This window comes from Myxine glutinosa, chromosome 10, assembly GCF_964187855.1.
Source record: "Myxine glutinosa chromosome 10, kmMyxGlut1.1, whole genome shotgun sequence".
In the NCBI taxonomy this organism is placed as follows: Eukaryota; Metazoa; Chordata; class Myxini; order Myxiniformes; family Myxinidae; genus Myxine; species Myxine glutinosa.
In genome coordinates, this window is record NC_136270.1 from 92409809 (window position 1) to 92435971 (window position 26163).

At 46.7% G+C, this 26163-nt stretch overlaps 1 protein-coding gene across 6 annotated transcripts in view; it reads right to left on the reverse strand.

Annotated features, from left to right (window-relative positions):
- Positions 1-4972: 4972 nt before the first annotated feature.
- The window catches only part of LOC137433952 (phospholipid-transporting ATPase ABCA3-like), a 180493-nt gene continuing 159302 nt past the window's right edge, over positions 4973-26163 (reverse strand). For 3 of the 6 annotated variants that reach the window (XM_068126462.2, XM_068126461.2, XM_068126464.2), the window contains 7 exons: positions 23100-23294; positions 22623-22810; positions 20809-21027; positions 20162-20332; positions 19840-20057; positions 12850-12923; positions 4973-6676 (listed from right to left, as the gene is read on the reverse strand). In XM_068126462.2, coding sequence (XP_067982563.2) covers positions 6557-6676; positions 12850-12923; positions 19840-20057; positions 20162-20332; positions 20809-21027; positions 22623-22810; positions 23100-23294 — 1185 coding nt within the window. In that variant the 3' untranslated portion in view covers positions 4973-6556. Of the gene's footprint in view, positions 6677-12849; positions 12924-19839; positions 20058-20161; positions 20333-20808; positions 21028-22622; positions 22811-23099; positions 23295-26163 lie in introns of those variants that run through there. The other 3 variants (XM_078785900.1, XM_068126463.2, XR_010985765.2) reach the window with 2 other exon arrangements.

Below are 26163 nucleotides of genomic sequence, written 5' to 3' on the forward strand. Positions count from 1 at the left end.
AGCACGCGCCGGTAATACTAATAACTAATAAGCCTAAATTGGGATCCCACGCACAACAGATTCCAAACACGATACGAGGGAGATGAATACGAAAATAACACGTCTTTTAGTTTTATGCAAAGTGTATTCGAGGGTACGGCCTTATCTCGTCCTTGTCGTCTTGGTGGCCGCCGTCCAACACCCGGCTCCTTTCGTCCCGCGGCACGCCTCGCTCCAAGTTCCACGGCCCCGAGCACCACCAGGCCTCGTCGGTTCAACGGCACACCCACACCACGAGCTCCCTTTCTCCAAAGGTCCCACGCAAAGCTGCACAAAGCAAACAACTCCACTTGACTCGACTCTCTGCGGGAGTGCTGGCGCGGGAGTGCTGGCAGCCAACTGCCAAGTGCCAAGTGCCAGCTGCCAACTCCTCAGTACCAAGTGCCAGCTGCCAACTCCTCAGTGCCAAGTGCCAGCTGCCAACTCCTCAGTGCCAAGTGCCAGCTGCCAACTCCTCAGTGCCAACTCTCAGTGCCAACTCTCAGTGCCAACTCTTGACTGCCGACTGCTGACTGCCGACTGCTGAGTGCCAACTGCTGTGTGCCAACTGCCAACGAACTGCCCTAAAATGGCGTCCGACCGTCGCTAATATCTCTGGCCGATGACGTCACATTGGCGCACTCCTCAGCCAATAAAAAGCCTCCCAACTCGCCGGCTCACCCAGGTCACGCCCTCTGCGGCATCACTCCACTCTGCCGTCCCCGACCCCCACGGTCCTTGTGTTATAACACGTGCCAGGCGAGGTTTGTAGGCCTTGGAGGTGTAAACGGTGGCGGCCAATTGTGGCGGTGGTTTTGACCTGGTTTCCTGTCCGTTTGTTCCGAAGTCATTGTCAGGGAAAGGAATTATTTAATGTTGCGCTAAGGACCTAACTAATGTTTATGTGGTTTGGAGTGCCATAATGGACAAAGGTTTGACTACTAGGTGAAACTCACAGGGGCGTTACCTTTAATCCCTCACTATTTAACACCCGAATCTCCAGGTAGATCCACAATCATACATATTACCCCGACAAACGCCTAAACATCAAGAACTTATTACATGTAGAGTCCCTGTCACGACAGTCGAATACCTACCTATCAGATCTACCTCGCTCTAGATGTTGCTCCACCAAAATTCATAACAATACTTTAGCAATATATGGTTTTATTTTTGATAAACGTTGCAGGTTGAGAATGTTTCGGGTCATTGTCATGTTGCAAGGTCCACCTTCGGTTGAGCTTCAACTCTCCGACAGATGGCCTCACATTATCCTCAAGCACCCTCTGGTACAATGAAGAATTCATAGTGGATTATATGATGGTGAGCTGCCCAGGCCCTGATGCAGCAAAGCTGCCCCCAAACCATAATATTTCCACCACCATGCTTTACAGTTGGTATCAGGTTCTTGTGGTCAACTGCTGTCTTTGGTTTTCGCCAAACATGTCTTCTGGTACTGTGGCCAAATAGCTCTACCTTTGACTCATCTGTCCAGAGCACATTGTTCCAGAAGTGCTGGTCTTTGCCTAGGTGTTCATTGGCAAACTTTAATCTTGCCCTGATGTTCTTTCTGGACAGCAAAGGTTTCCTCCTGGCACACCTCCAATGTAGATCAAATTAGTGCAGCCTCTTTCTAATGGTAGACTCGTACACTTTGACATCAAAAGTGGCAAGAGCTACCTGTAGGTCGCGTGATGACATTCTGGGGTCCTTCGAGACTTCTTTCAGCTTCTTGCGGTCTGCTCTCGGGCTGAACTTGCAGGGGCGGCCTGGCCTGAACAAGTTGGCAGTTGTTTGGAATCTTTTCCACTTGTAGATGATCTTCCGGAGAGTCGAATGATTGATTTCAAATTATTTGGAGATCTTTTTAAATCCCTTCCCAGACTCGTAGGCATCTATAACCTTCTTTCTGAAGGCCTCAGAGAGCTCTTTTGATCTAGGCATGGTGACACCGCACACTTCAACAACAAAGAGCAAACCAAACTAAATGTCTGATGTTTAAATAAGACAGGTTCCTCCAAGATCCTCTCTGACAATGTTCTTATCATTTGCACCTGAGCTGGTGCACCTGATTCTAATTTTAGGTATTTGAAGTAGTGATAAATGTAGGGGTGTACTTACTTTTTCCACGGGCGAAATTTGCATTTATGTTTATTTAAATTATACAATGGACTACAAAATGTAAATGAATGAATGATCGTTTTAAGGCCATTTTCGCCGCTAGAGCGGGGGTTAGCCTTGCGGGCCCCATGACAATCATGGTTCCCTGTTTGAGGCAATGTTTTTTTTTTATGGCCGGATGCCCTTCCTGATGCCAACCCTTAGTCGCCTCTTACGATGCGCAGGGATACGGTGTACCTATTCTAAACCGGGGTACACACCAGGATCATTCATCCCAGCAAGCTGGTACTCAAATTTGCCGACCTCGGAAGGATGACAGGCTGAGTCAACCCCCCTGGTGTTAATTCAGCGATCGACCGGGATTCGAACCCAGGATCCTAGGATCCCAAGCCAGCACCCTAACGGCTAAGCCAACACCAGGACTACGAAATGTTTCATGATATTTGTTATATTACATCACCTCTATCTATCAATATTGTTGAAATGAAGATCAAATAGCTGTATGTTGAAAAAGTCAAAACTTTACATGGGGTGTACTTACTTTTTCACGTGACTATATATATATATATATATATATATATATATATATATATATATATATATATATATATATATATATATATATATATATATATATATTGTTACGGGTCGCGGTTAGATGTTATTTCGACCGAGCGGTGGTGTATTACCGCGACCTAACAGTTATTCCCCGATTCTTCCCCAACTCACCCGATTCCACCCAAACGTTGACCAAATCGCGCTATGCTAAATCAATGATGGAAAGGACACAACGACTGGGATAGATGAAACGACGCAAGCGGTACAGTTCTCAAGACCTCCGGAGAAGGGTATAATTACAGTGGTGGAGAAAAGGGGGTAGATTACACGGTAGTGAGGTAAAGACACAGAAGAGATAGGCACTTACATACAATCTTATCTTATCCCAGACAGACCACAGACAAACGGAACAAGGCTGACTTACACAGGGATTGATGGCAGGGAAGGACAGGTAGTTCGATAGCACAAGGTGCACCTTGGCTCGGGGACAGGATCAAGCACGGTCCAAGAGATGCAGGGAGGCCTCACAGCGCTCGGAGGTGGCGTCTTTCTTTCTCCAAGCTCAGCGCGCATCTGACGTCACCACTCCCTCTTCCTGCGCATGCTCAGCGGGGAGTGACACGCCCTCGGCTGGTTGGCTCCGCCCCAGATGGGACCGGTCCGCCGCTTCCATTGGGTGCGGGGGTTACCGGGCTCCGCCCTTGACGAGGAGCTGACAGGGAGCCCCTATTTGGTAACCCCGTCGAGCACATGTTCGATGGCGGCTCGCTGGGAAGGCCTCATGCCCTCCCAACACCCCCTACCAACCAAGCCGGAGTGAGGACGCGCACTCCCTGTGCACGCCGCCGCCGTTGCTGTTGTTGTTGTTGTTGTTGTTGTTGCTGAACCGTGAGGAAGAGCTGCGGGGAGGTATTGGGGGGTCCTAAACTTCCTAACGGTGCCATACAATCACATTCTGGTGCAACGAAGGGTCAGAATTAATGGAAACGAGTCCTTAACTGGCATAGACTAAGAATAACTAGCAAGATGTCCTATAGTTGTCTTACATGAGATGCGGTGAACCTGGGCACGACATTTAATGGGGGAAATAGGGGGAGGTCGGGTCTACAGAGTGTTGTTTACAGAAAATGGGACTAGGGAATGGGGGATTGGGGATAGTTGGGAAGTATTGAGGAAATAGGGGAATATTTACAAGCGGATATGGATGGATGTAAATCCCATATCCGCAACAATATATATATATCTATATATATATATATATATATCTATATATATATATATATATATATATATATATATATATATATATATATATATATATATGTATATATATGTACATATATGTACATATATGTATATATATATATATATGCTAAGCACGCATACAAAACAGGACTGCTTGTGAAAAATAATGATTTGAATCAAAATCAAATTTTCTTTCAAACAAATAAAAGAACCCTCCATGCACAGCCTGTATTTTCCATTCATCACAAGACCAACACATGACTAAACATGTGTTGCCATCAGCCCCATTTTAAATCCAATGAGTTTTTTTCTTTAAAACAATGCCATTACAGATATCCTCCGTTTGAGATATATATCTCTCTATAATTCCAGCAATCTCTGTGTGTGTGTGTGTGTGTGTGTGTGTGTGTCTGTATGCGACCGCTGTTTCTCGACAACTACCGGTCCGATATACTTGAAACTTGCCAGGTATATTGCTGGGGACCCGAGGATGTGCCTTTTCAAGGTTTGAAATTAATCGGACAAGTGGTTCCCAAGGTATGGTCACCGTACTCGCAAGCCGTTCGCTTTGGCTTTGCGAATGGACCAAACCATTTCATGTAAATAGAGGGGGGGGGTTCTGTGGTCGTTACTGCCACGTGGTTTCAAAGTTTTTTTTTGTTGTTGTTGTTTGCACGCATGTTTTTTTGCACGCACGTACGGGCAAGCACGTACGGGCAAGCACGTACGTGCGGGCACGCCCTAGTATTTTAAATTAACAAAAGCCCTGAATTTGTCTTAACTTATTTATCGAGCATACATACATACTTTAGCAATATATGGTTTTATTTTTGATAAACGTTGCAGGTTGAGAATAATTCTCTCTGTTGTTGTGATAATTCAGGCAAATGCAGCCTGTGCTTAACTTTTTTTCCGTGTGTGTGTGTGTGTGTGTGTGTGTGTGTGTGTGTGTGTGTGTGTGTGTGTGCGTGTGTGTGTGTGTGTTCTTCCTCTTCTGTTCACTCATTAAAATAGCAGCACAATGCAGGGGTTAATTGGCTGGTGATTTATTAAGAGAGACACACCCTGGCACAGCAGAGTTAGTCCAAAATGCATGATAGGCAACAGTCGACATCATAAACCTCCACCACAAGGCCACAAAGAACCTGTAAAACTTTAGGGACTCAGTAAAAACTTCACAAAAATGCCAAACGAAGTCTCAGAACCAAAACTATATTACAATGTACAACTTTGTTTTCATTTTGCACATCCGATTTAAATTGCTTCTGTTTGACGTTTATTCCCCTTTTAAGTTTTTACTTACAAGTTTACAGCTTCAAAAGTATTTAATACACCGAGTTGAGCAAAGCTATACCTGTCTTAAAAACAAAACAGACTACAGTCCCAAAAAGATAAGTGCAATCATCCTTGCCCAAAAGAAAGTTAATTCTTGGAAATACTATATGGTTTTAAACACAGTGATAGTGATTCTTCTACATCATGTCATGAAGCAACTAGTAAGTATTCTGGATGGGAGGATAAGGAGTTGGGTGAAGCAGGAGAAAGGTGAAGAACAACAGGGGGAAAGGAAAGATGGATGTGATGTTTATTCTGAGACAGTTGGTGAGAAGAGATTGCAGATGCAAGGGGGAATGGTATTTGGGGTTGTGGACGTTGAGAAGATGGTGATGGATGGCAACACTGAGATAGATGGGGGTACCAGAAGGTAGATTGATAGCAGGTACGTATGATGGAATGAAGTTGTCAAAAAAGAGTTCAGCGTGACAGTGGATTGAGTCAGGGAAGTTCACTCAGTCCACTGGTGTTTATAATGGGGATGGAACTGGTGAGCTGAAAGATCAGCAAAGGAGGCAGATGATGATCTACTGTGGGTTGGACAGCATAGAAAGGAACTGAACATCAGTTTAGAGAGGATGAATATCTGCCAGAAAAGCAGATTTGAATATCTAAGTGGAACGGTGACCAAGGATGGCAGTGTGGAGACAGAGGTGTGGAGGAGGAAACAGATGGGTGCATGTGTAATGTGCCTGGAAGAAAATGGAGGAACTGGTGGCAGACAGAAAAATATCAAGGGTATTGAAAGGGAAAGTTCTGGAGTCTTGTGTAATGCCGGCCTACTTTTACAATCTGGAGACAGTGCATTGACAGAGAAGCAACAACAAATGATGGAGGTCTATAAAATCAACTGGGTCAGGAAGATAGCAGGAGGGAGGAGGGTGGATATTAGAAAGATGGATCAGGGAGGAGATCAATGTGAGGATGAGTCTGACAGAGCGGTTGGTAAAGAGCCGGCTGAGGTGGATTGGACATCTGCTGCAGATGGAGGAAGAGAGAATGGGAAAGAAAGTGAACGAGTTGAGGGAGCAAGGGAGGAGGATGAGACGGAGACCACGGCTGAGATTGGAAGATTGTTTGAGGAGGGATGAAAGTTAGATGGGATGATGGGAGAGTAGCAAGAGTTGGTTGGGAATATAAGGCAATGGAGGAGTATTGTACAAAAGGTGGGGACAGCAGCTTGGTACCAGCCTCATGGCATATAAAAGGGAATGAGGAAGGAGAAGAATAATGGTTCTGCTCATTCGCTTCAGGCCTAACAAAGTGCAAAGGTCCTGCACTAGCTCTGGTCATGTTGAAATTGTGCAAAGCTGAGGAAAACCTGTTCGAGGGTGATCTGGCTCACAGAGTAATCCTCAAGGGCAAAGTCTTCCTTGGCCTTTTCCATTATTCCAAACACCTGGATGTGGACACATTTAGCATTTAAAATTTCAACTTTAGATAAGAATGGTTCAAGTTGAGCTAACAAAGGCATTGATGGCAAAAAATGTATCTTTCATAACAATCTTCTTTTTCATCACAAAATCTCTGCGTGCCCTCTTTGTTACAATCAAGTCTGACCTGCCAAAGCAAGACCTGCCAAAGCAAGACCTGTCCAAACAAGTCCTGCCAAAACAAGACCTGCCAAAACAAGCCCTGCCAAAACAAGACCTGCCAAAACAAGACCTGCCAAAGCAAGACCTGCCAAAGCAAGACCTGCCAAAGCAAGACCTGCCAAAACGATACCTGCCAAAACAAGACCTGCCAAAGCGACACCTGCCAAAGCGACACCTGCCAAAGTGACACCTGCCAAAGCGACACCTGCCAAAGCGAGACCTGTCAAAGCGAGACCTGTCAAAGCGAGACCTGCCAAAGCGAGACCTGCCAAAGCGAGACCTGCCAAAGCAAGGCCTGCCAAAGCAAGGCCTGCCAAAGCAAGACCTGCCAAAGCAAGACCTGCCAAAGCAAGACCTGCGAAAACAAGACCTGCCAAAGCAAGACCTGCCAAAAAAGACTTGCCAAAACAAGACCTGCCAAAGCAAGACCTGCAAAATCACGACCTGCCAAAGCAAGCATCTGAACAAATTATGAAAAACCTTGTCTTCCTTCTTAGCACTTGCCTCATTATGTTCTGACCCTATATTAAAATTGTCTTGATTTGTACATCACTTTCTTAGGTGCTTATTACCTTTGCCACCAAAGGTGGATGGAGGTTATGTTTTCACCCCTGCCTGTCTGTCTGTTTTTCTGTCTGTGAGCCCAATATCTCAAAAAGTTATGGACGGATTCGGACAAAACTCGGTGGATGAGTTGGTCAGGAGACAAGAACAAGCCGATTAGACTTTGGTTCACGTCCGAATCCAGATCCGGCCTATCAGTGGGATACAAAACATAAACTGTTCAGTCGAGCGGAGATATGTGCTCCACTGAGTGCCCTTCTTATTTATGTGAATGTACATTGACATCCACTACTGTCATGCATATAATTTATTATGTACAAGCTTCTCTATGAGCATTAAGATTTGAAGCAGGGAATATACATGTACACCAAAATCAACCTCTACTGTGTTTGCAGCATAAAGACCTGTTAAAGTAAAGTTGAAGTCAGATTTCAAAATGGAATTAAATATATTAGATTGTTGGTCACTCGCTATCAGAGTATATTGTGATCCACTAAAGTCTTTTCTCATTCCATATGATGGGTTTATCAATTTACTTGAAACAGAATTGTTATATTGGAGCTGCATGTCTGCATTTAACTAATGGATGCCAAGGGATCTCCCACTATATCCTGAAATACGTGTCAAATTTCCAGCTTGTAGGATAAAATAGCATATTATTGTGCATTTTAAGCTTGGTTAAGTTGATTGTATAAGTCTGCTACATGGGTTTAGTTCCATGTGATTATCATTACCTTGATCTATGTGGCCACAAGTTACATCTTTATTGACTGACATTACCAAGCACAGCTAAAGTTCATAAATATTCATCCCCATCAGCACTGCGGCCATTTCAATACGAATGCGTGACAGTTATTGGCCATGATACTACCCATGACATTATTGTCACGTGTGCGGTCCCGCGCCACAACCATGAGGAACCGGTCACGCTGATCCCCAAACTATAGGATCAATGTACAACTGAATCCTCTAGGAATAAATCAAACCAGTCTAATTGCAATACGACAAGGCTGTAAAAGATGATGCAGAGACCGACTCCTTAAGGTTATAAATAATGTATTAAATGAAGTATAGACCAGGACGAGACAAATAAAAACAATGAATCCCAATATGCAAGAAAATCACATAAAACACAAACTTTAAGCAATCGCAGTTCTAATTTTTGACTGTGCCACAGACGACAAACTACCATCCACACGAACAAAAAACAGGTAGTGAGATGAGGACACTATAGGACACAGTAGGATGTGGGATAATCCAGTGGCAGGACAAACTCATTCAGGAGTGAGAGCCAGCAGTTGAGTGAATCTGCCAAAGCGAGTTCCAATGGCCCGAATGCACCAAAGCCAAAGACAGCGCATCAGGGACAGAGAGAACTCTAGCTGCCACTGTCTCACCTTTATGGACTTTTTCCAGGGGCGGGGCTCCTAGCAGAGTGCCCGTCAGCCTTACCAATTGGTGAACACAACACTCTTGGCCATCCTTCGTCACCCAATCCCGCCACGCCACCTGGCACGGGACCATCGGCCAATCCTAACTCCTCCCACCTAAATGACTCTGTGCTTGCTCCCTGAGAAGCCTTGAGTTCACGAATGGCTATTCCCACCAGCACAATGGCTCACTGGCTCAGCACAGTCCAAGCCCATCCTCACTAACCTGGCCTTACATGGTTCCAGACACAGGATAACACAATTACACACACACCCTAACCTCTTTAGCTACTGAAGGCTACAAAAACCATCTTCCAGCAACATACAAACAAGCAGGACTAATTATCCCAGCCAGAGGGGTTACAGTATCCTTATTTCTGATTCTGATGTACCATGCACTGTTGAAGTGTCGGTGCTACCGAAACAGTTTCTTGGAAAGGGTTGTACTGGATGGTTTGCCAATCAAATCCCACTGACATTTTGGTGCAGTATCAGGATGAGGTGCTGCACCTCAGAGAAGTGCCCATCCTGATACTGTAAAGAGTTCCTTCAAGTGGAGAATTCAAGCCAGCTGTGTTGTCTGTATTTAGATTGTGGACATCAACTCTCCAAAGTGTCTCTTTTCTACAAGATAGAGGTTCATGGAAGAACAGGGTGACGGAGGGTATGAATTGACTGTATGTCAATGGGGCAACTCCTTGACACAATAGGCAAGTGAATGACCAATAGGAAGAGAGAGAGAGAGAGCAGGAGGAAGAAATACTGCAACCTGCATTTTTGGTTTAGTAAGGGTTAATGAGGGTAATAGAAGAGGACGAGATGTAGGCAAGGATGAAGGATGAGATGACATAAGATGGTGGTGTGCTCCCTACTTGAAGCCCTGGAGGAAAGTGCAAGACAGCACAGCAACGTGGTTCCAAACAGAATAAGTGAGGAACAAAAAAGTTGAGGTTTGCAGTCAGCCTTTTGAGAGTTTAATCAAGAGGGGTTACTGGAAGAATGTGAACATTCAGGATTTGTTGGGAGGATCAGTAGGCCGAGACAGCAGAGGAAATGTGTTTAAAAAAACAGAAAGGCCACTGACCAGCCTGTGGTGTGGTAGCAACAGGCCTTGTGTTTCGACCTCATTGCAGATTTCATTAACGTTGAGAACTTTAGAACGCACAGAGTCCAGGAGAGATAGATGTGATGCTCCAGCCCATGGGGGGAAAAGCTACATTCAGCTTTTGTATTTTTTGATATATTTACAAGAGTTATTTATTACAAGTTTACTTACAAAAGGGTTTTTTTTTTTGATTTTTTGGACAATCCACATATTTAATGCGTTAAATGCCATTTCCTCGTAGCAGGGAGCCGTCCATCATTGAGCTATGGACAAAGGCCTTATCGATTGTATAAGTAGTTCTGAAAGGAAGATTTAAAACGATGGAGGATGCCCAATGTACGGTGGTTGAGGCCACCATTTTGGTAGACGCACTCAGCAGCTGTAGCTGTGGGAGACCGACTCGGCAGGTGTTGGACCAGTTTAAGAAGACTTCGGGCAGCGACATCCAATGTAGCTCATATGTCCATCATCATTCGTGATCCAGCCACAGGTAGTTTGAGAAGAAAGCACAGGCTGGAGGAGCAGTGCCTAACTCCAGATATGACCACCCTGGCATGCTGCATCCTTGACATGCTGCTCTGGATCAGTAAGAGTTGGTGGAATTCTTCATACAGAATTATACTTTATAAAGTTTTTCTTTCTGACCTTGTCCACATCAGTGAAGGTGCTTGGTCTGTCACACATTTAAGTACAACAATTCTCCCATGCCGTTCTCTTGTCATATCCAGCAAATCTTGACACCGTGTCACATCCACTAAGAGCATGGAATATTGGAAGGGTACATTATTTCTCTGTTCCAAGACAGACTGCTATTTCGTAAGTTGCTACATTAGCTGAAACTTTTCCCTGTTCCAAAGACGAGGCACAGCTCATTTTGAGCTCGGAGCATCTGATGTTGTTGAGCTTGCATCACTGCAAGCTCCACAACATCAGTGTTCAAGGTATGACAAGTAGCTTGTGCTACATGCAGCAGCATATGGTTGTTGGTTTGGCTTGGCTCTTTGTATGACATGGTTTTTCTTGAAGGCGATTAACGCGGTCTTGTCCAGATTTTGTGCATTTTGAACAATCTCTACTGCAGAAGGGTCTGCAATCTCCTTGTTATGAAGGGTGAGCAAACTCTCCTAATGTAAACCGTTTCCAAATCCTCCATCATGGCCACGATTGAGTGGGTCACAAATCTTTTGCAAATGATATCTGGACACTGGACAGCCTTTGCTTATTCATGATGAAAGGCGTGCATTTGTTTGTATTTGTGCTGTTGTGCATTTTTAAATTCCACAATCACTCAGACCATTTCTGGTGCAGCGACCATCCAATGCTGAAGGGCTCTTGGATTACCGGTCGCCAAACTCCACCTCTTGCTCTCTCTTGGCAGACATTGTTCTGTTTGTGAAGACTAACAGCTTCATCTGTGTCTATGGGAAAGCGTTTTTACAGATGGTCTAGGCTTGTGGAAGAGCTAGGACACAGAACAGATCAGGACACAACATAATGAAGGGAACAGCACAAATGGGGAAATGCCAATAGCAGGGTCGAGGGAGAATGTAGATGGAGACGGACAAACAACAAGGGATGCAGGTAACGAAGAGTCTTAGAGAGAATGCAAGGGAGGAACAAGATGGATGCATAAGCAACATTTTGGGAAGGGTGGGGATGGTTTAACGGGTGTAGAAAAGATTGTGATGTTGGATGGGTGATGACTTGAGAAGGTGGTGAACAGCTGTATTGAAGACATGGAGGGAAGAATGAGATTGGAGAGTGTGGAAAGCAGACCCACAGGCAGAAAAGAGGAATAAATGAGTGGAGGTGAGCAGTGGTTCTGCATTTAGGAAATTTCACCAGGAGGGGGTTGCTGGTGGATCACGTGTTTCTTTGAGGTGGGGAGCAGAGCACGGAGCGGGCAGAGGGTGCAAGACCAGAAAGGAGGGGTTAGAAAACAGAGACCAGCGATCCGTCAGCGATGGCGATCGGCTTCATCGCGGGAGATTCCAATGATTCTGAAAGCTTTGGTTTCAACAGCGTGAAGCTGAGCTAGATGTGAGGCAGGAGCACCAGCCCAGAGGGGAGAGCAGTATTCCATTGAGGGCAGTATGAGGCGACAGCTGTGATTTGGAGTGTTTTTCTAGTACGTCCATCAATCCTTGCTCAATGGAAGGAGTCCGCTGTTACAGAAAATGTTTCCTAGGACATGGCTATCACACAAATTTCTAAAAGGGGCTACACGTTTAACCACCATGCAAGCTCACACAGGTGAAACCAAGTTCCTCCACTTCTGAGAATATTCATAATATATTGTCATATATGTCGACCAACATTAGTGTTTTTATCACTTGTTGCACAATTGTTGTACAATTTTTTACTTTGCTGCCACACTATCCGACAAGAACGACACTCGGTAGAATACATACCTCCGCCAGGCTGAACAGTTTATGTTTTGTATCCCACTGATAGGCCGGATCTGGATTCGGACATGAACCAAAATCTAATCGGCTTGTTCTTGTCACCTAACCAACGCATCCACGAAATTTGTCAAAAATCGTCCATAACTTTTTGAAATATCATGCTATATATTGGTTTTGGCCGATCTCTCAATGGTGAAGAATGACTTGAGAATTTTTTTTCATTCTCATATCCGGATCCGTATTCGGATCTTCACCAAAATCGAATCGATTCGACCTTGTCACACTCCCAACCTGTCCACCAAATCTCGTCCGAATCCATCCCAAACTTTTTGATATATCCTGTTCACAGACAGACAAACAGACAGACAGGGGTGAAAGCATACATAACCTCCGCCCTCTGTGTGGTGGAGGTAATTATGATGCAATGGCAAATTATATGATCCCCTCCTGCCATCCTGATGTATTGACCTCACCTCTGCCCATGTTACACCGGAGCTGTCCAGGTGGTAATGCAGTAGGCACTGATGTTCATCCTTGATGCAGCTTCCTGTTTAAAAATGGATGTGAACCATGAACCACAGGCTCACTAATTATTGCTATACCATGCACAGTACAGCACATCAATACAACTCTGAACCAAGCTGCAAATGAACAATACTATGGCATCAATCATAAAACTCAGCTTTACATAACAGCCATGAGGTGAACGCTTAAGTTCGCTCCCGAATAACAATTACAATTTAAAACTTTTCATTCTAAATCAATCAAATGGTCTAAATTCAATTTCTTAATCCAACCTGATTGCTCTTATTATACAAGCAATGGGATAAGAACACGTTTTTACCCTGCACATGAGAAGCGAAAAGTAGGGTTTAGCAATAGGTTCCCTTCTACTGTATCTGTCTGTAAATATCAGTTTACGATCGAGGAACAACTTGATTTCAATTGAATGTTATATTTTGAACAAGAATCAGAACAGAGAGGAGTGAGTTAACATTTTTACACTGTTTCCATGCCTGGCAGACAAACAAAATTGAAAATCATTCCAAACAGAAAACTTACTGTTTTTAAGGATGTCATAAAGGACACAGGCAACAGGCACAAATAAATAACGTAATGTTTTAAATAAGGTGGTGTGGGGGTTACCCCATTGGGACATAATCCACAGGCACGGGAACAGTGGGGCTATTGATGGTATGGGTGTGGCGTGTGCTCGGTGGTTGGAGCCACGCCCCCTTAAGAGGGTTTTGCATGTCATAAAAGATGCATGAGTTCCGGTCGTGATTCAGTTTTGTTGGAGTAAAGGAGCTTTGAACAAGCTAAGAAGTGTCTCGCCTTCTCGTTGTCCGCAACTCCTACATTGGTGACCCCGGCTGCTCCCGAACGTTCTCGGGGGCTTCAAACGAAAATGGCGACAAACGCAGTTTCGATTAAGCTGCTGGAGTTTTGGGAAAGCCGGAGGCTGAGGCCCAGTTCGCCCTTCGGAGCATTTCTGCCGACGACACGAAGTATTATTATGTCGTGTCTGAGCTCAGCGGCTCCACTGCGACCAGGGTGGTGAGCCTTCTCCAGGGTCCTCCGGAGGGCGGCAAGTACGAGATGCTAAAAGCGCTGCTGCATGAAACGTTCAAACTCAATGAGGCCGAGCGTGCCCGCCAGCTTCTTTCTCTACCCGGGCTGGGCGACTCAAAACCGTTGAAGCTGATGGACCACATGTTGTCTCTCCTGGGCAGCCACCGGCCATGTTTCCTCTTCAGGGAGCTGTTCCTGCAGCAGCTGCCAGGACAGATACGGTCAGCCTTGGCCAACTCACCCGTTACGGATTTCCGGCCCTGGCCAGGGAAGCAGATAAGTTTTTCTCCGCCAGACAGCAATGTAGTGTGGCTGCATTGGACCCCGGCCCCATCGAGCCTGTGCCACGGGCGGACACCGTGGCGGCCACCATTACGGCCCAGCGGCGGAAGGCCCCAGGCTTGTGCCGATACCACGCAAGGTTTGGGACCAAGACCAAGGCATGCCGGCCACCCTGCAGCTTCAGCGAGTCGGGAAACGGGGTGGCCGGCGCTCGTTAACTGCCATGAGCGTCGGCCGTTCGGGCAGTTTGCTGTTCATTTCGGACACTGAATCCGGACGTCATTTCCTCTGTGACACAGGTGCCCAGGTGAGCGTCTACCTGCATCAGCATTGGACCGGGAGGCTGGGAGTCACGACCCCGCCCTGGTAGCCACCAACGGCAGTGCTATTCAGACCTTTGGCAAACGGACCGTGGCACTGTGCTTTGGCGGGCAGCGGTTTTCATGGGATTTTGTTACGGCAAAGCTGTCCACCCCCTTGTTGGGCGCTGATTTCCTCTGCGCCAACGGCCTACTGATGGATGTGAAAAATCGGAGGCTCAGTAATGCGGAGACATTCAGTTCTCTTCCATGCTCGCCGAGCGGGTCCACCTCGATGAGGCTCGCATGCACACTCTCGACCTCCGATGAGTTTGCCCGCCTCCTCACCGAGTTCCCGGCCCTTACAGGGCCCACCTTTTCGGCCGTTGCCACCAAGCATGGTGTGGAGCACGTCAAGCACGATGTGGAGCATCACATTCCGACCACCGGCCCACATGTCTACGCCCGGGCTCGATGCCGCCATTATGACGCCTCGACCCGGCAAACTCGCTATCGCAAAGGCAGAGTTCGACACGTTGGAGCATCTTAGAATCGTGCAACGTTCCGACAGCCCGTGGGCCTCGCCTCTCCACATTGCACCGAAGCCGGGTGGCGGTTGGCGCCCATGCGGGGATTATCACTGCCTTAACGACGCCACTACCCCCGACCGCTACCCAATCCCGCACATCCAGGATTTTTCTACCCGCTTGGCCGGTAACGTTTTTTTTTCTAAGGTGGACCTCGTTCGTGGTTACCACCAGGTCCCCGTCTGGCCGCAGGACATTCCTAAGACCGCGGTGATTACACCGTTTGGGCTTTTCAAATTCCTCCGTATGCCTTTTGGGCTCAAGAACGCGGCCCAGGCTTTCCAGCGCCTGATGGACAGCGTGTTGCGGGATTTGCCGTTTCTGTTCATCTTCCTGGACGATATCCTCATCGCCAGCGCTTCCAGGACGGAGCACATGCTTCATCTCCGAGCGCTCTTTGAACGCCTCAGTCAGCATGGCCTGATCATTAACCGGGCCAAGTGCTTGTTCGGGGTGGCCTCAATTGACTTTCTCGGCCACCGCATCACGAGGGAGCCATCCCCAGGGCCGTCCCACTGCCGTCTAAAGTGGAGGCTGTGAAGCGTTTTCCACGCCCTCCCTCACCGTCAAGGCCTTGCAGGAGTTTTTGGGCATGGTGAACATTTACCATCGTTTCGTGCCCCGGACGGCCCAGCTGATGTGGCCCCTTTATGAGGCCCTCAAGGGCAAGCCTACCCAATGCGCCATTGACTGGACCGAGGAGATGGCCAAGGCTTTCACGGATGCTAAACTGGCCCTCGCCAGTGCAACCATGCTGGCACATCCGTCGCCCGATGCACTGATTGCTCTCACCACGGACGCTTCGGACTACGCGGTTGGCGCCATGCATGAGCAGTGGGTCAACGGGGCGTGGCAGCTGCTTTTCTTTTTTAGCTGGCAGCTCCGCCCTAGTGAACGAAAGTACAGTACCTTCGATTGTGAGCTCCTAGGCCTCTACCTAGCTGTCCGACACTTCCGTTTCCTGTTGGAAGCCCGCCCATTCATGGCGTTTGTGGACCACAAGCCCCTGGATTTTGCCATGGCCAAGGTCTCGGAGCCGTGGTCTGCCCGTCAACAACGCCAGCTCTCCTTCGTTTCCGAGTTCACGACGGACATCCAACATGTTGCTGGAAAGGACAATACGGTCACCGATTGTCTCTCCCGGTCCATAGCTGGCGCGGTTCACCTTGGCATCGACTACGCCCGCATGGCGGCTGAACAGATCTCCGACCCGGATGTCCAGGCCTGCAGGGCGGTGGTCACGGGGCTTCGACTGTCTGATGTGCCGTTTGAGGACACGGGCACCACGCTACTGTGCGATGTATCTTTGGGACAGCCTCGCCCCGTCGTACCCACCGCTGGAGATGGCTGGTGTTCGAGGCCGTCCACGGTCTTTCTCACCCGGGCAGGAAGGCGTCGCAAAAGTTAGTGGCGGCGAAGTTCGTTTGACACGGGCTCAGGAAGGACGTGCGCGACTGGGCCAACACCTGCGTCGAGTGCCAACGCTCGAAGGTGCATCGCCATACCCAGGCCCCATTGGCGCTATTCCCAGTGCCAGAGCGACGTTTTGACCATGTTAACGTGGACCTGGTAGGACCCCTCCCCCCCTCGCGGGGATTCACCCACCTCCTCACGATGATCGATAGGACCACTAGGTGGCCAGAGGCCGTCCCGCTCACATCTTCAACGTCCGCCGATGTGGCCCGAGCGTTCATCGGCACTTGGGTTGCCCGTTTTGGCGCTCCCTCGGACATCTCTTCAGACAGGGGGCCCCAGTTCACTTCAGAGCTCTGGGGTGCTGTTGCCCAGGGGCTTGGGGTCAAGCTCCATCGCACCACTGCATATCATCCCCAAATGGCAAAATGGCAAACAAGATTTTAAAGGAATGGAAAATAATACAAGGGTTTATTGAAATAAGAATCGGGACAGAGAAACGCGACGATAATCAAATAATGTAACTAAATTGGGATCCCACACACCGTACTCTGAAACGAACAAAGGAGGATGAATTACGAAAATAATTGTCTCATCGTGGTGTGTAAAATGGTGCGTGCAGCCTTATCTGTCCCTCGTCCTGTCTTCTCCGCCGTCCAACATCGCTCCGTTCGGCCCCGATGCATCCACGAGGTCCCTCGCTCCAGCACCACAGCACCGAGCACCGCTCCAAGCACCACGAGGTCCCACAGCAGGAAAAGCACCGCGCGTCCAACGCAGGCTAGCGGCTCCAAGCGAGATCAATCTTCACACACGATCGGCCTGCCACGTCCCAGTCAGCTCTCCCGAAGCAAACGTGCAAGAAGCAAGCGAACTCCACTTGGGCTATGACTCAACTCAACTCGGGCTGCGCAAGACGAAGCGCCGGATGTCCAAAAAGGGCTAGCTGCGCAGACAAGAGCACGAACCGCAAGAGCCGCAAGAGAAAGCTGCAAGAGACTCAAGAGGGCAAGAGGGCCAGAGGGCCAGAGGGCAAGAGACGCCAGAGCTGCAAGTCAGAAAATGGCGTTCGGCGCTCCCTTAAATAACCTTCCCGCGGTGGTGACGTCAGCCCTGGCGCGCCACCCAATCAGTGCCCTCCACTGACTCGCCGGCTGGAGGTCCGCGCCTACCGCGCTGCCCCAACACTCATTCCCTGTTCCGTGGTCATAGTGCGTGGCATTCGAGGTGGATCGGCCTGCCGGTGGTGTAGGTGGCGGCGGCCATCATCGGCGGTGCCCCAGCCTGGTTTCCTTGCCTGTTCGTCTTTCACAGTCATGTCAGGGAAAGGATTTATTTAGTGTTGCGCTAGGGACCTATCTATGGTGTCTACAGGTGTGCATTGCCATAATGGACAAAGGTTTGGCTACCAGGTGTGGACACAGGGGGCGCTACTCTTTAATCCCTACGCTACTTATCACTCGAACATCCTGGTATGCTCACAGGTATACTCTTAACCGACAAAACGCCGACACATCAAACTTATTACAGGTCAGATTCTTAACCACGACAGACGAAGCACGTTACCTACACAGATCTATCTGGCTCTACATATCACTACCCTACTGACATAACAATATATATTGTTGCGGTTTTTAGAACCCTCCACTTTGTAAATATTTGTAATAATCCCTTATAAATAATCCCCTGTAAATATTCCCATTTTTGTGTAAAGGTCAAAGGTCGCACCCTAGTTAGGCCACGAGCAACACGTAGAACACCATAGGATATTCTTTAGTTATCTCATTAGTATGTGTTCTAGTTAAGGATCTGTTCCCAATAGTTTGACTCTGCGTTTGCATTAATCAAATAAGATAGGCCCCTTCAATTATTCCCAATCTCTCGCTCTCCAGCCATCAATTAACACCTACAGTCGGGGTTGCTCATTTTCCTGCCCTCCCCTGCCTTTTTCTTGGCCGCGTTTTGCTGCACAAGACGCCATTAAGCATGCGGTCAAGTCTGGAGAAGAGGGGGGAGGAGCTATCGAGCGAGGCGGATCCTTGTTAAGGGTGGAGCCAAGGAGCCCTCATCACCCAACCAGGGCCGAGGCCAGCGCCTCGGTGGGCGTATCCAGATGAACCGCGGCTTAATACGCGATCGGCCAATATAAGCGCTCGTGTGGGACTGCTTCGAGGAGAGCCGAGCAGAGTGGCAGGGTCGCAGAGAGAGAAGTGAGTTGGTGCTTCATGGCTTCGGGCAGAGCAGAGCGTGGTGGTTCGTGGCAGCCGAGAGGAGAGAGGGTTGGCGCGATGTGTCAGAGCTGGAGAAAGAGACTGCTTGGCAGAGTTGGAGAGAGACGGTCCGCTGGCATTCAATAATGAACATACCAACCGCGCTGCCTGCCGGAGTTTCGCCGCGGCACCAGAAACGTGAGCCAGAGTGAGCGTGGACGAGAACCGGACCGGTGCCCACGCTGATCGGCTGGACCTTTCTTCCTGCTATTCCCCATTCGTGTAAGTGTGTTTGTTCTGTCCTGGGAGTGATAATATAAGACTGTATAAGGTTTGCCCTGTGTATCTGCTTCTTCTTCTTCACTGTACATTCCCTTTCGTTTCCTCTTTAGTATTGTACATAGTTAATAAACCTGTGTTCTTCCTTCTTATTCTTTAGGTTTCCTCTCATCCGGTCGTTTTAGTGATTTCTCCATTGAATACTTGTGGCACGATATAGGAACCGCTTAGAATCGGGATTAGACTGCCGCTAACGGCTCGAGCTTCGGATTGCTAAACCGCTCGGCAATATTCCATCTTGTCCGTGGCTCGGGCAGGAGTATCGCCCTGCTTCCGACCGGAAGGAGCGCGATATCTTCTAAAGGACTGGGGGGACGGCCAGCTTAAAGGACAAGAGAATTAACCCCCCCCCCCCCTTGATAAGGGGAGCGCTGACCCCCAGATCCACAACTATATATATATATATATATATATATATATATAAATATATATATATATATATATATGTATATATATATATATATATATATATATATATATATATATATATATATATATATATATATATATATATATATATATATATATACAGTATATATATATATATATATACATTAACACACATAAAATCAGAATATATATCACAGTGAATTTCACCTACTCTGTGTTGATCGATAAAAATAAAAAACACAAATTGACATGAAGACAACAGAACAACTAATGTGAAATAGAAACAATTGGGTAAATTAAAGGAATTGAATGAAAGAAGAGCATGAAGGAAAACAATGCAAATAAATATTGACTAGTGTAAAAAAAACAACCTGGAAAGATGGACTTTATGAAAGCCTTGAATCTTGCATGCTGTGCGTCAGCGTCATCCTCTGGCAAATCGTGAACTGCTACAGCTGAGCGCAGTTTAGTCAGCAAGGTATACCCACTGCCATAGGTGTTCTTCAATTGTTGTGTACTACCCAGGCATTGAAATCGTCCATTTACCATGATGGCAAGACGAGTACACAGAGCTTCACACTCCTCCATGCTGTCGTGGGAGATGCCAAATGGCCAGTGCAATAAAACAGGGTACAGGCACAATAAAGGAGATAGTCTATCAATGAGATCAAATGAAAATTAATAGAAGTTAACCTGTGTGAAGTGAGAACCACAGCCTGACCAGAGAGTCGCGCAAGGCCCAGCACATTCCAAAGTCGGTGTCTGGCTATAGGATCCATGCCTGTGGATGGTTCATCCAGGACCACGACCGGAGGGTGACCAATGAGAGCAACTGCAGTGCTCAGCTTGCGTTTGGTTCCACCACTACCAGAAACAAGAAGAACCACAGGTAAGAGAGCAAAACAGCAACACTTTCAGCACTGAAAACCTCACAAGTTCTTGCATTTAACTGGCTGCATAACGGTTCTTCAAGCTGAAGGTCAAATATAGAAAAAAACAATCCTGTGACCAAGTTATTCTGTTTATTTTGTGTTTCTATTTTAAAAGAAAGTAATCTGCCTAAATACAGTAGCTATATCTGTGGAGATCTTTGGCCTTGTGAACCTCCAAATAATTTCACCTCCAGCCTCCCCTTGCCCACACCCTTTTTTGTGTATAGTGTTGAGGTTCATGAATGGGGCTATAACACAGAATGGATCATGACAGTAGCAGAACAAACAGGAGACTTGGAGGAATAAGGTTACATGGGGAAGAATGAGAGCAAAGGGAGGACACAGGCAGTGCGAACAAGACATAGCTGCAAACTCTCAATCACAGAAGTGGAAGAGTAAATGGAAAACCTGAAGGATGTGGCAAAGAAAATGTAGAATTGATTGATGGGGTAGAAAAGATCATGGCTATGGGGGTAGGTGGTGAACAGCTTGTCTTGAAGCTCTGGAGAAGAAGAATGAGATTGAAGAGACTGAGGAAGTTGGTTCCACAGGCGGGAATAAAGGGTAGAGGTGAGTAGTGAATCTGGACTTTCACCAGGAGGAACACCACGTGCACCCTGCAGAAACCTTTGGGGTGGGTGAGCACAGAAAGGGCAGAGGCAGAGCATGCAAGGCCAGAAAGGAGGCAGTAGAAAACGGTAAAATCATTGGCCTGTCTACAATGTGAAAATTATAGATCCAAAGACTCTGCTACAAAATGATAGATCCAAAATACACCAATGGTTTTGAGGGCCTTGATTGAACAAGGTCTGAGGCAGGAGCTACCAGCCCAGAGGGGAGAGTAGCACCAGCCTGCACAGGGAGATGAGATGAGAGGATCATGTTGAGAGTCACTCATTGGCTAGGACAATGGAGGAGGTCAATAAGCCACTGTGGGGAAGTGGCCTTGGATGCCATAGGCAGAGAGTTTGGAGATCAACACGGCATGCAAGACTTTATCAAATGCTCGAGATATGTCTAGAGAGACAGCCCTGGTCTCACGTCTGAGGTTGAGGGCCTCCATATAATGTTGGAAGAGTTCTCGCCCTGGCATAGTAGCATAAGTAGCAAAGAGCATAAGTAGCATAACCAGGGTAGAATGTCTGGATCTGAATCCGAATTGATGATATGAGAGGCCATTGGAGAAGAGGAAGGCTTTGATGGAAACTATTATGATGGATTCCATGAACTTACTGATTATCGAAAACAACACAATAGATCTGAAGTTAAGCGGATCTGTTTTTGCACCATTTTGTGCAATGCAGTGATGTCAGCTGACTTCCAAGCAGATGGAAGATGACCGTGGGCAGATGATAGGGTGAACAGAGCAAAAAGAGGACGCGCAAGAGCAACAGAGCATGATTTTAGGACATGTAGGCTGATGTCATTTGGACCAATTGCAGAATCAGAATTGAAGGTTGCCAGAAACATCTGCACATTCACATGAGAAAAAGAGACAGAGTCCAGTAGCAGTTGGGTACAAATAGGTCGGGTGGGTGCAGAGAGTGAGGGGTAGGAGACACAGGATTTGGAAGCAAATACAGAATTGAGGAATTCGGCCTTCTCATGAGCAGAGGTGGCTGTGGTGCCATTTGAAGAGAGGGAAGGGATGGAGGGGGAGCATACTCCAGAGACAGACTTGGCAAGGTGCTACTAGGTATTAGAGGAAGGGTGCACGTTTGAAAGTTCAAACTTGAAGTTGGACAGATGTTGTTTTCTGGTTCTCCTGAGAGTGGACATGAGTACACACTTGGTGAAGGCTTTGCATAATTATCTGAGGTTGTCTTCGGTTGGATTAGCCTTCCAGGAAGAGAAGGCAAGTTGTTTTATGGTAACTGCCTCACCTGCAGGAGTCATTGTACCATGGGTGGGAATATGGGAATGTAACTGAAATTGCGATGGGATGAATCTGTACATATGAGAGAGAGCAGGTTTCTGAGGAGGGATTCCAGGAACACTTTAATATCAGGTCCAGGGGATATCAAAGACCAGCCCCTGCCAAGCAGCCTGAGTGAACTGCCAAAAATCGTTGACTCTGAGGCCGCTCTGAAAATTGCCGGGGAGACAAAAATAGCCAAGGACGTTTTGCACTCTCTTCCTTTTTCATTCTTATTTTTATTTATACCCTCAGCCCTTTCCCTCACATCCAATTCACATTTCCTCATGTGCATATGCATCCCAACCTGTATGTGTGGACGAGCTTGTTGGCATGTGGTATGAGGAGAAGATCATGTAAAGCCCCTTCCACTTGCTCGAAAGCATCTTGCTTACCGAGACCTCTCAGGCCAGCATAGAAATAAAGGGTTTCCCGAGCAGTCATGTGGTCAAAAAGAGCATCAAACTGGGGACAGTACCCAATCATGTGACGTGCCTGAAAGTCACATCACAAAATCATCAACATGAACGCAAATGAGATAAGAACAGTTTAATCCTCTACCTAAGACCATCACGAGCTCTGATAATATTGATATTATCACTGAGTGATTTAGTGATTGTGAGATGTTCTATGTTTTGAGGCATATGATGAGGTAGCTGAAGAAGAAACGTTGGTTATCATGGAGCAGAAGAAACTATACAAAATGACATTTTCTTTTCTGAAAAAGCGATATGGGGAATGTTTGTGTGCTCACTTCAAGTGGAAGCAAGCTGGCCACACGTACCTGCTTCCAGTCGGAGTGAATACTGTATCCCTGCAAGAAGGCATCTCCAGCACTTGGCTTCACATCTCCTGTGAGCATTTTGAATGTAGTCGTCTTACCTGCGCCATTGAAACCTAAAAGGCCGAAACACTCACCACCTGAGATTCCCAAAGAAAGTCCAGCTACTGCGACCACCGGTGGATCTCCTGGATAAACCTGAAAGTGAAGTATATTTCAAATATATTATTTTGTATGCGGTGCCATCGTATTAGTATCTTCATCTTCTGGGCACATGACACACAAAATAGACGTATTGAACAATGCATGTAATCAGGGGTGTGGGAGAAATTATAAACAAAATAATTATTCTACGGTGTTCTCTGAGAAGGAGAGAGAGAGTAGGCGAATCATCGCTGGCATTCTGACTGAATTTCTTGTTTTAAATTCATTTCTCGGGATAGAGTAACTCTTACAGAGGGAATGTCAGACCACCTCTCGTCATGGTTCCTTACAAACCAAGCAATGGTAAATCAATTTGGTGTAGTTTTTAATAAAGGTACTGTATTTTTTTTCTTTATGAATAGGGTGATATAGTTAGATATACAGTCACGTGAAAAAGTAAGTACACCCCATGTAAAGTTTTGACTTTTTCAACATATTTCAACATACGTACAGCTATTTGATCTTCATTTCAACAATATTGATAGATAAAGGTGATATAATATAACAAATATCATGAAACATTTACATTTTGTAGTCCATTGTATCTATCTATAATTCCAGAAATCTCTGTGTGTGTGTGTGTCTGTCTGTCTGTATGTATGTATGCGACCGCTGTTTCTCGACAACTACCGGTCCGATATACTTGAAACTTGCCAGGTATATTGCTGGGGACCCGAGGATGTGCCTTTTCAAGGTTTGAAATTAATCGGACAAGTGGTTCCCAAGGTATGGTCACCGTACTCGCAAGCCGTTCGCTTTGGCTTTGCGAATGGACCAAACCATTTCATGTAAATAGAGGGGGGGGTTCTGTGGTCGTTACTGCCACGTGCAAGCCGTTCGCTTTGGCTTTGCGAATGGACCAAACCATTTCATGTAAATAGAGGGGGGGGTTCTGTGGTCGTTACTGCCACGTGCAAGCCGTTCGCTTTGGCTTTGCGAATGGACCAAACCATTTCATGTAAATAGAGGGGGGGGTTCTGTGGTCGTTACTGCCACGTGGTTTCAAAGTTTTTTTTTGTTGTTGTTGTTTGCACGCATGTTTTTTTGCACGCACGTACGGGCAAGCACGTACGGGCAAGCACGTACGTGCGGGCACGCCCTAGTAATTTAAATAAACATAAATGCAAATTTCGCATGTGGAAAAAGTAAGTACACCCTTGGCTCTAATAGGTGGTATTGCCCCCTTTGGCAGAAACTACCTCAAGTAGGCGTTTCTTATAACTGTCTTAACAGTCTCTGACATCGAAGCCTGGTGTTGGCTTAGTGGTTAGGGTGCCGGCTTGGGATCCTAGGATCCTGGGTTCAAATCCCGATCGATCGCTGAATTAACGCCAGGGGGGTTGACTCAGCCTGTCATCCTTCCGAGGTCGGCAAATTGAGTACCAGCTTGCTGGGATGAATGATCCCAGTGTGTATCCCGATTTAAAATAGGTACACCGTATCCCTGCACATCGTAAGAGGCGACCAAGGGTTGGCGTCAGGAAGGGCATCCGGCCGTAAAAACATTGCCTCAAACAGGGAACCATGATTGTCATGGGGCCCGCAAGGCTAACCCCTGCTCTAGCGGGGAAAATGGTCTTAAAACGATCATTCATTCATATTCATTCAGTCTCTGACATCGACTGGGAGAAATTTTTGCCCACTCCTCCATGCAGAATTCTTTCAGCTGTGCGAGGTTTGAGGGGTTTCTTGCATGCACAGCTCGTTTCAAATCCTCCCACAACATCTTGATGGGATTTAGATCCGGGCTTTGACTTGGCCATTCCAGAACCCTCCATTTCTTTCTTTTCAGCCATTTCTTGGTGGATTTACTGGTATGTTTAGGGTCATTGTCATGTTGCAAGGTCCACCTTCAGTTGAGCTTCAACTTTCCAACAGATGGCTTCACATTATCCTCAAGCACCCTCTGGTACAATGAAGAATTCATAGTGGATTCTATGATGGTGAGCTGCCCAGGCCCTGATGCAGCAAAGCTGCCCCAAACCAAATTATATCCACCACCATGTTTTACAGTTGCTATCAGGATCTTGTGGTCAAATGCTGTCTTTGGTTTTCGCCAAACATGTCTTCTGGTACTGTGGCCAAATAGCTCTACCTTTGACTCATCTGTCCAGAGCACATTGTTCCAGAAGTGCTGGTCTTTGCCTAGGTGTTCATTGGCAAACTTTAGTCTTGCCCTGATGTTCTTTCTGGACAGCAAAGCTTTCCTCCTGGCACACCTCCCATGGAGATCAAATTTGTGCAGCCTCTTTCTTATGGTAGACTCGTGCACTTTGACACCAACAGTGGCAAGAGCTACCTGTAGGTCCCGTGATGACATTCTGGGGTTCTTCGAGACTTCTTTCAGCATCTTGCGGTCTGCTCTCGGGCTGAACTTGCTGGGGCGGCCTGGCCTGAACAAGTTGGCAGTTGTTTGGAATCTTCTCCACTTGCAGATGATCTTCCGGACAGTCGAATGATTGATTTCAAATTTTTTGGAGATCTTTTTAAATCCCTTCCCAGACTCGTAGGCATCTATAACCTTCTTTCTGAAGCCCTCAGAGAGCTCTTTTGATCTAGGTATGGTGACGCTGCACACTTCAACAACAAAGAGCAAACCAAACTAAATGTCTGAGGTTTAAATAAGACAGGTTCCTCCAAGATCCTCTCCAACGATGTTCTAATCATTTGTACCTGAGCTGGTGCACATGATTCTAATTTTAGGTATTTGAAGTAGTGATAAATGTCAGGGTGTACTTACTTTTTCCACATGCGAAATTTGCATTTATGTTTATTTAAATTATACAATGGACTACAAAATGTAAATGTTTCATGACATTTGTTATATTATATCACCTTTATCTATCAATATTGTTGAAATGAA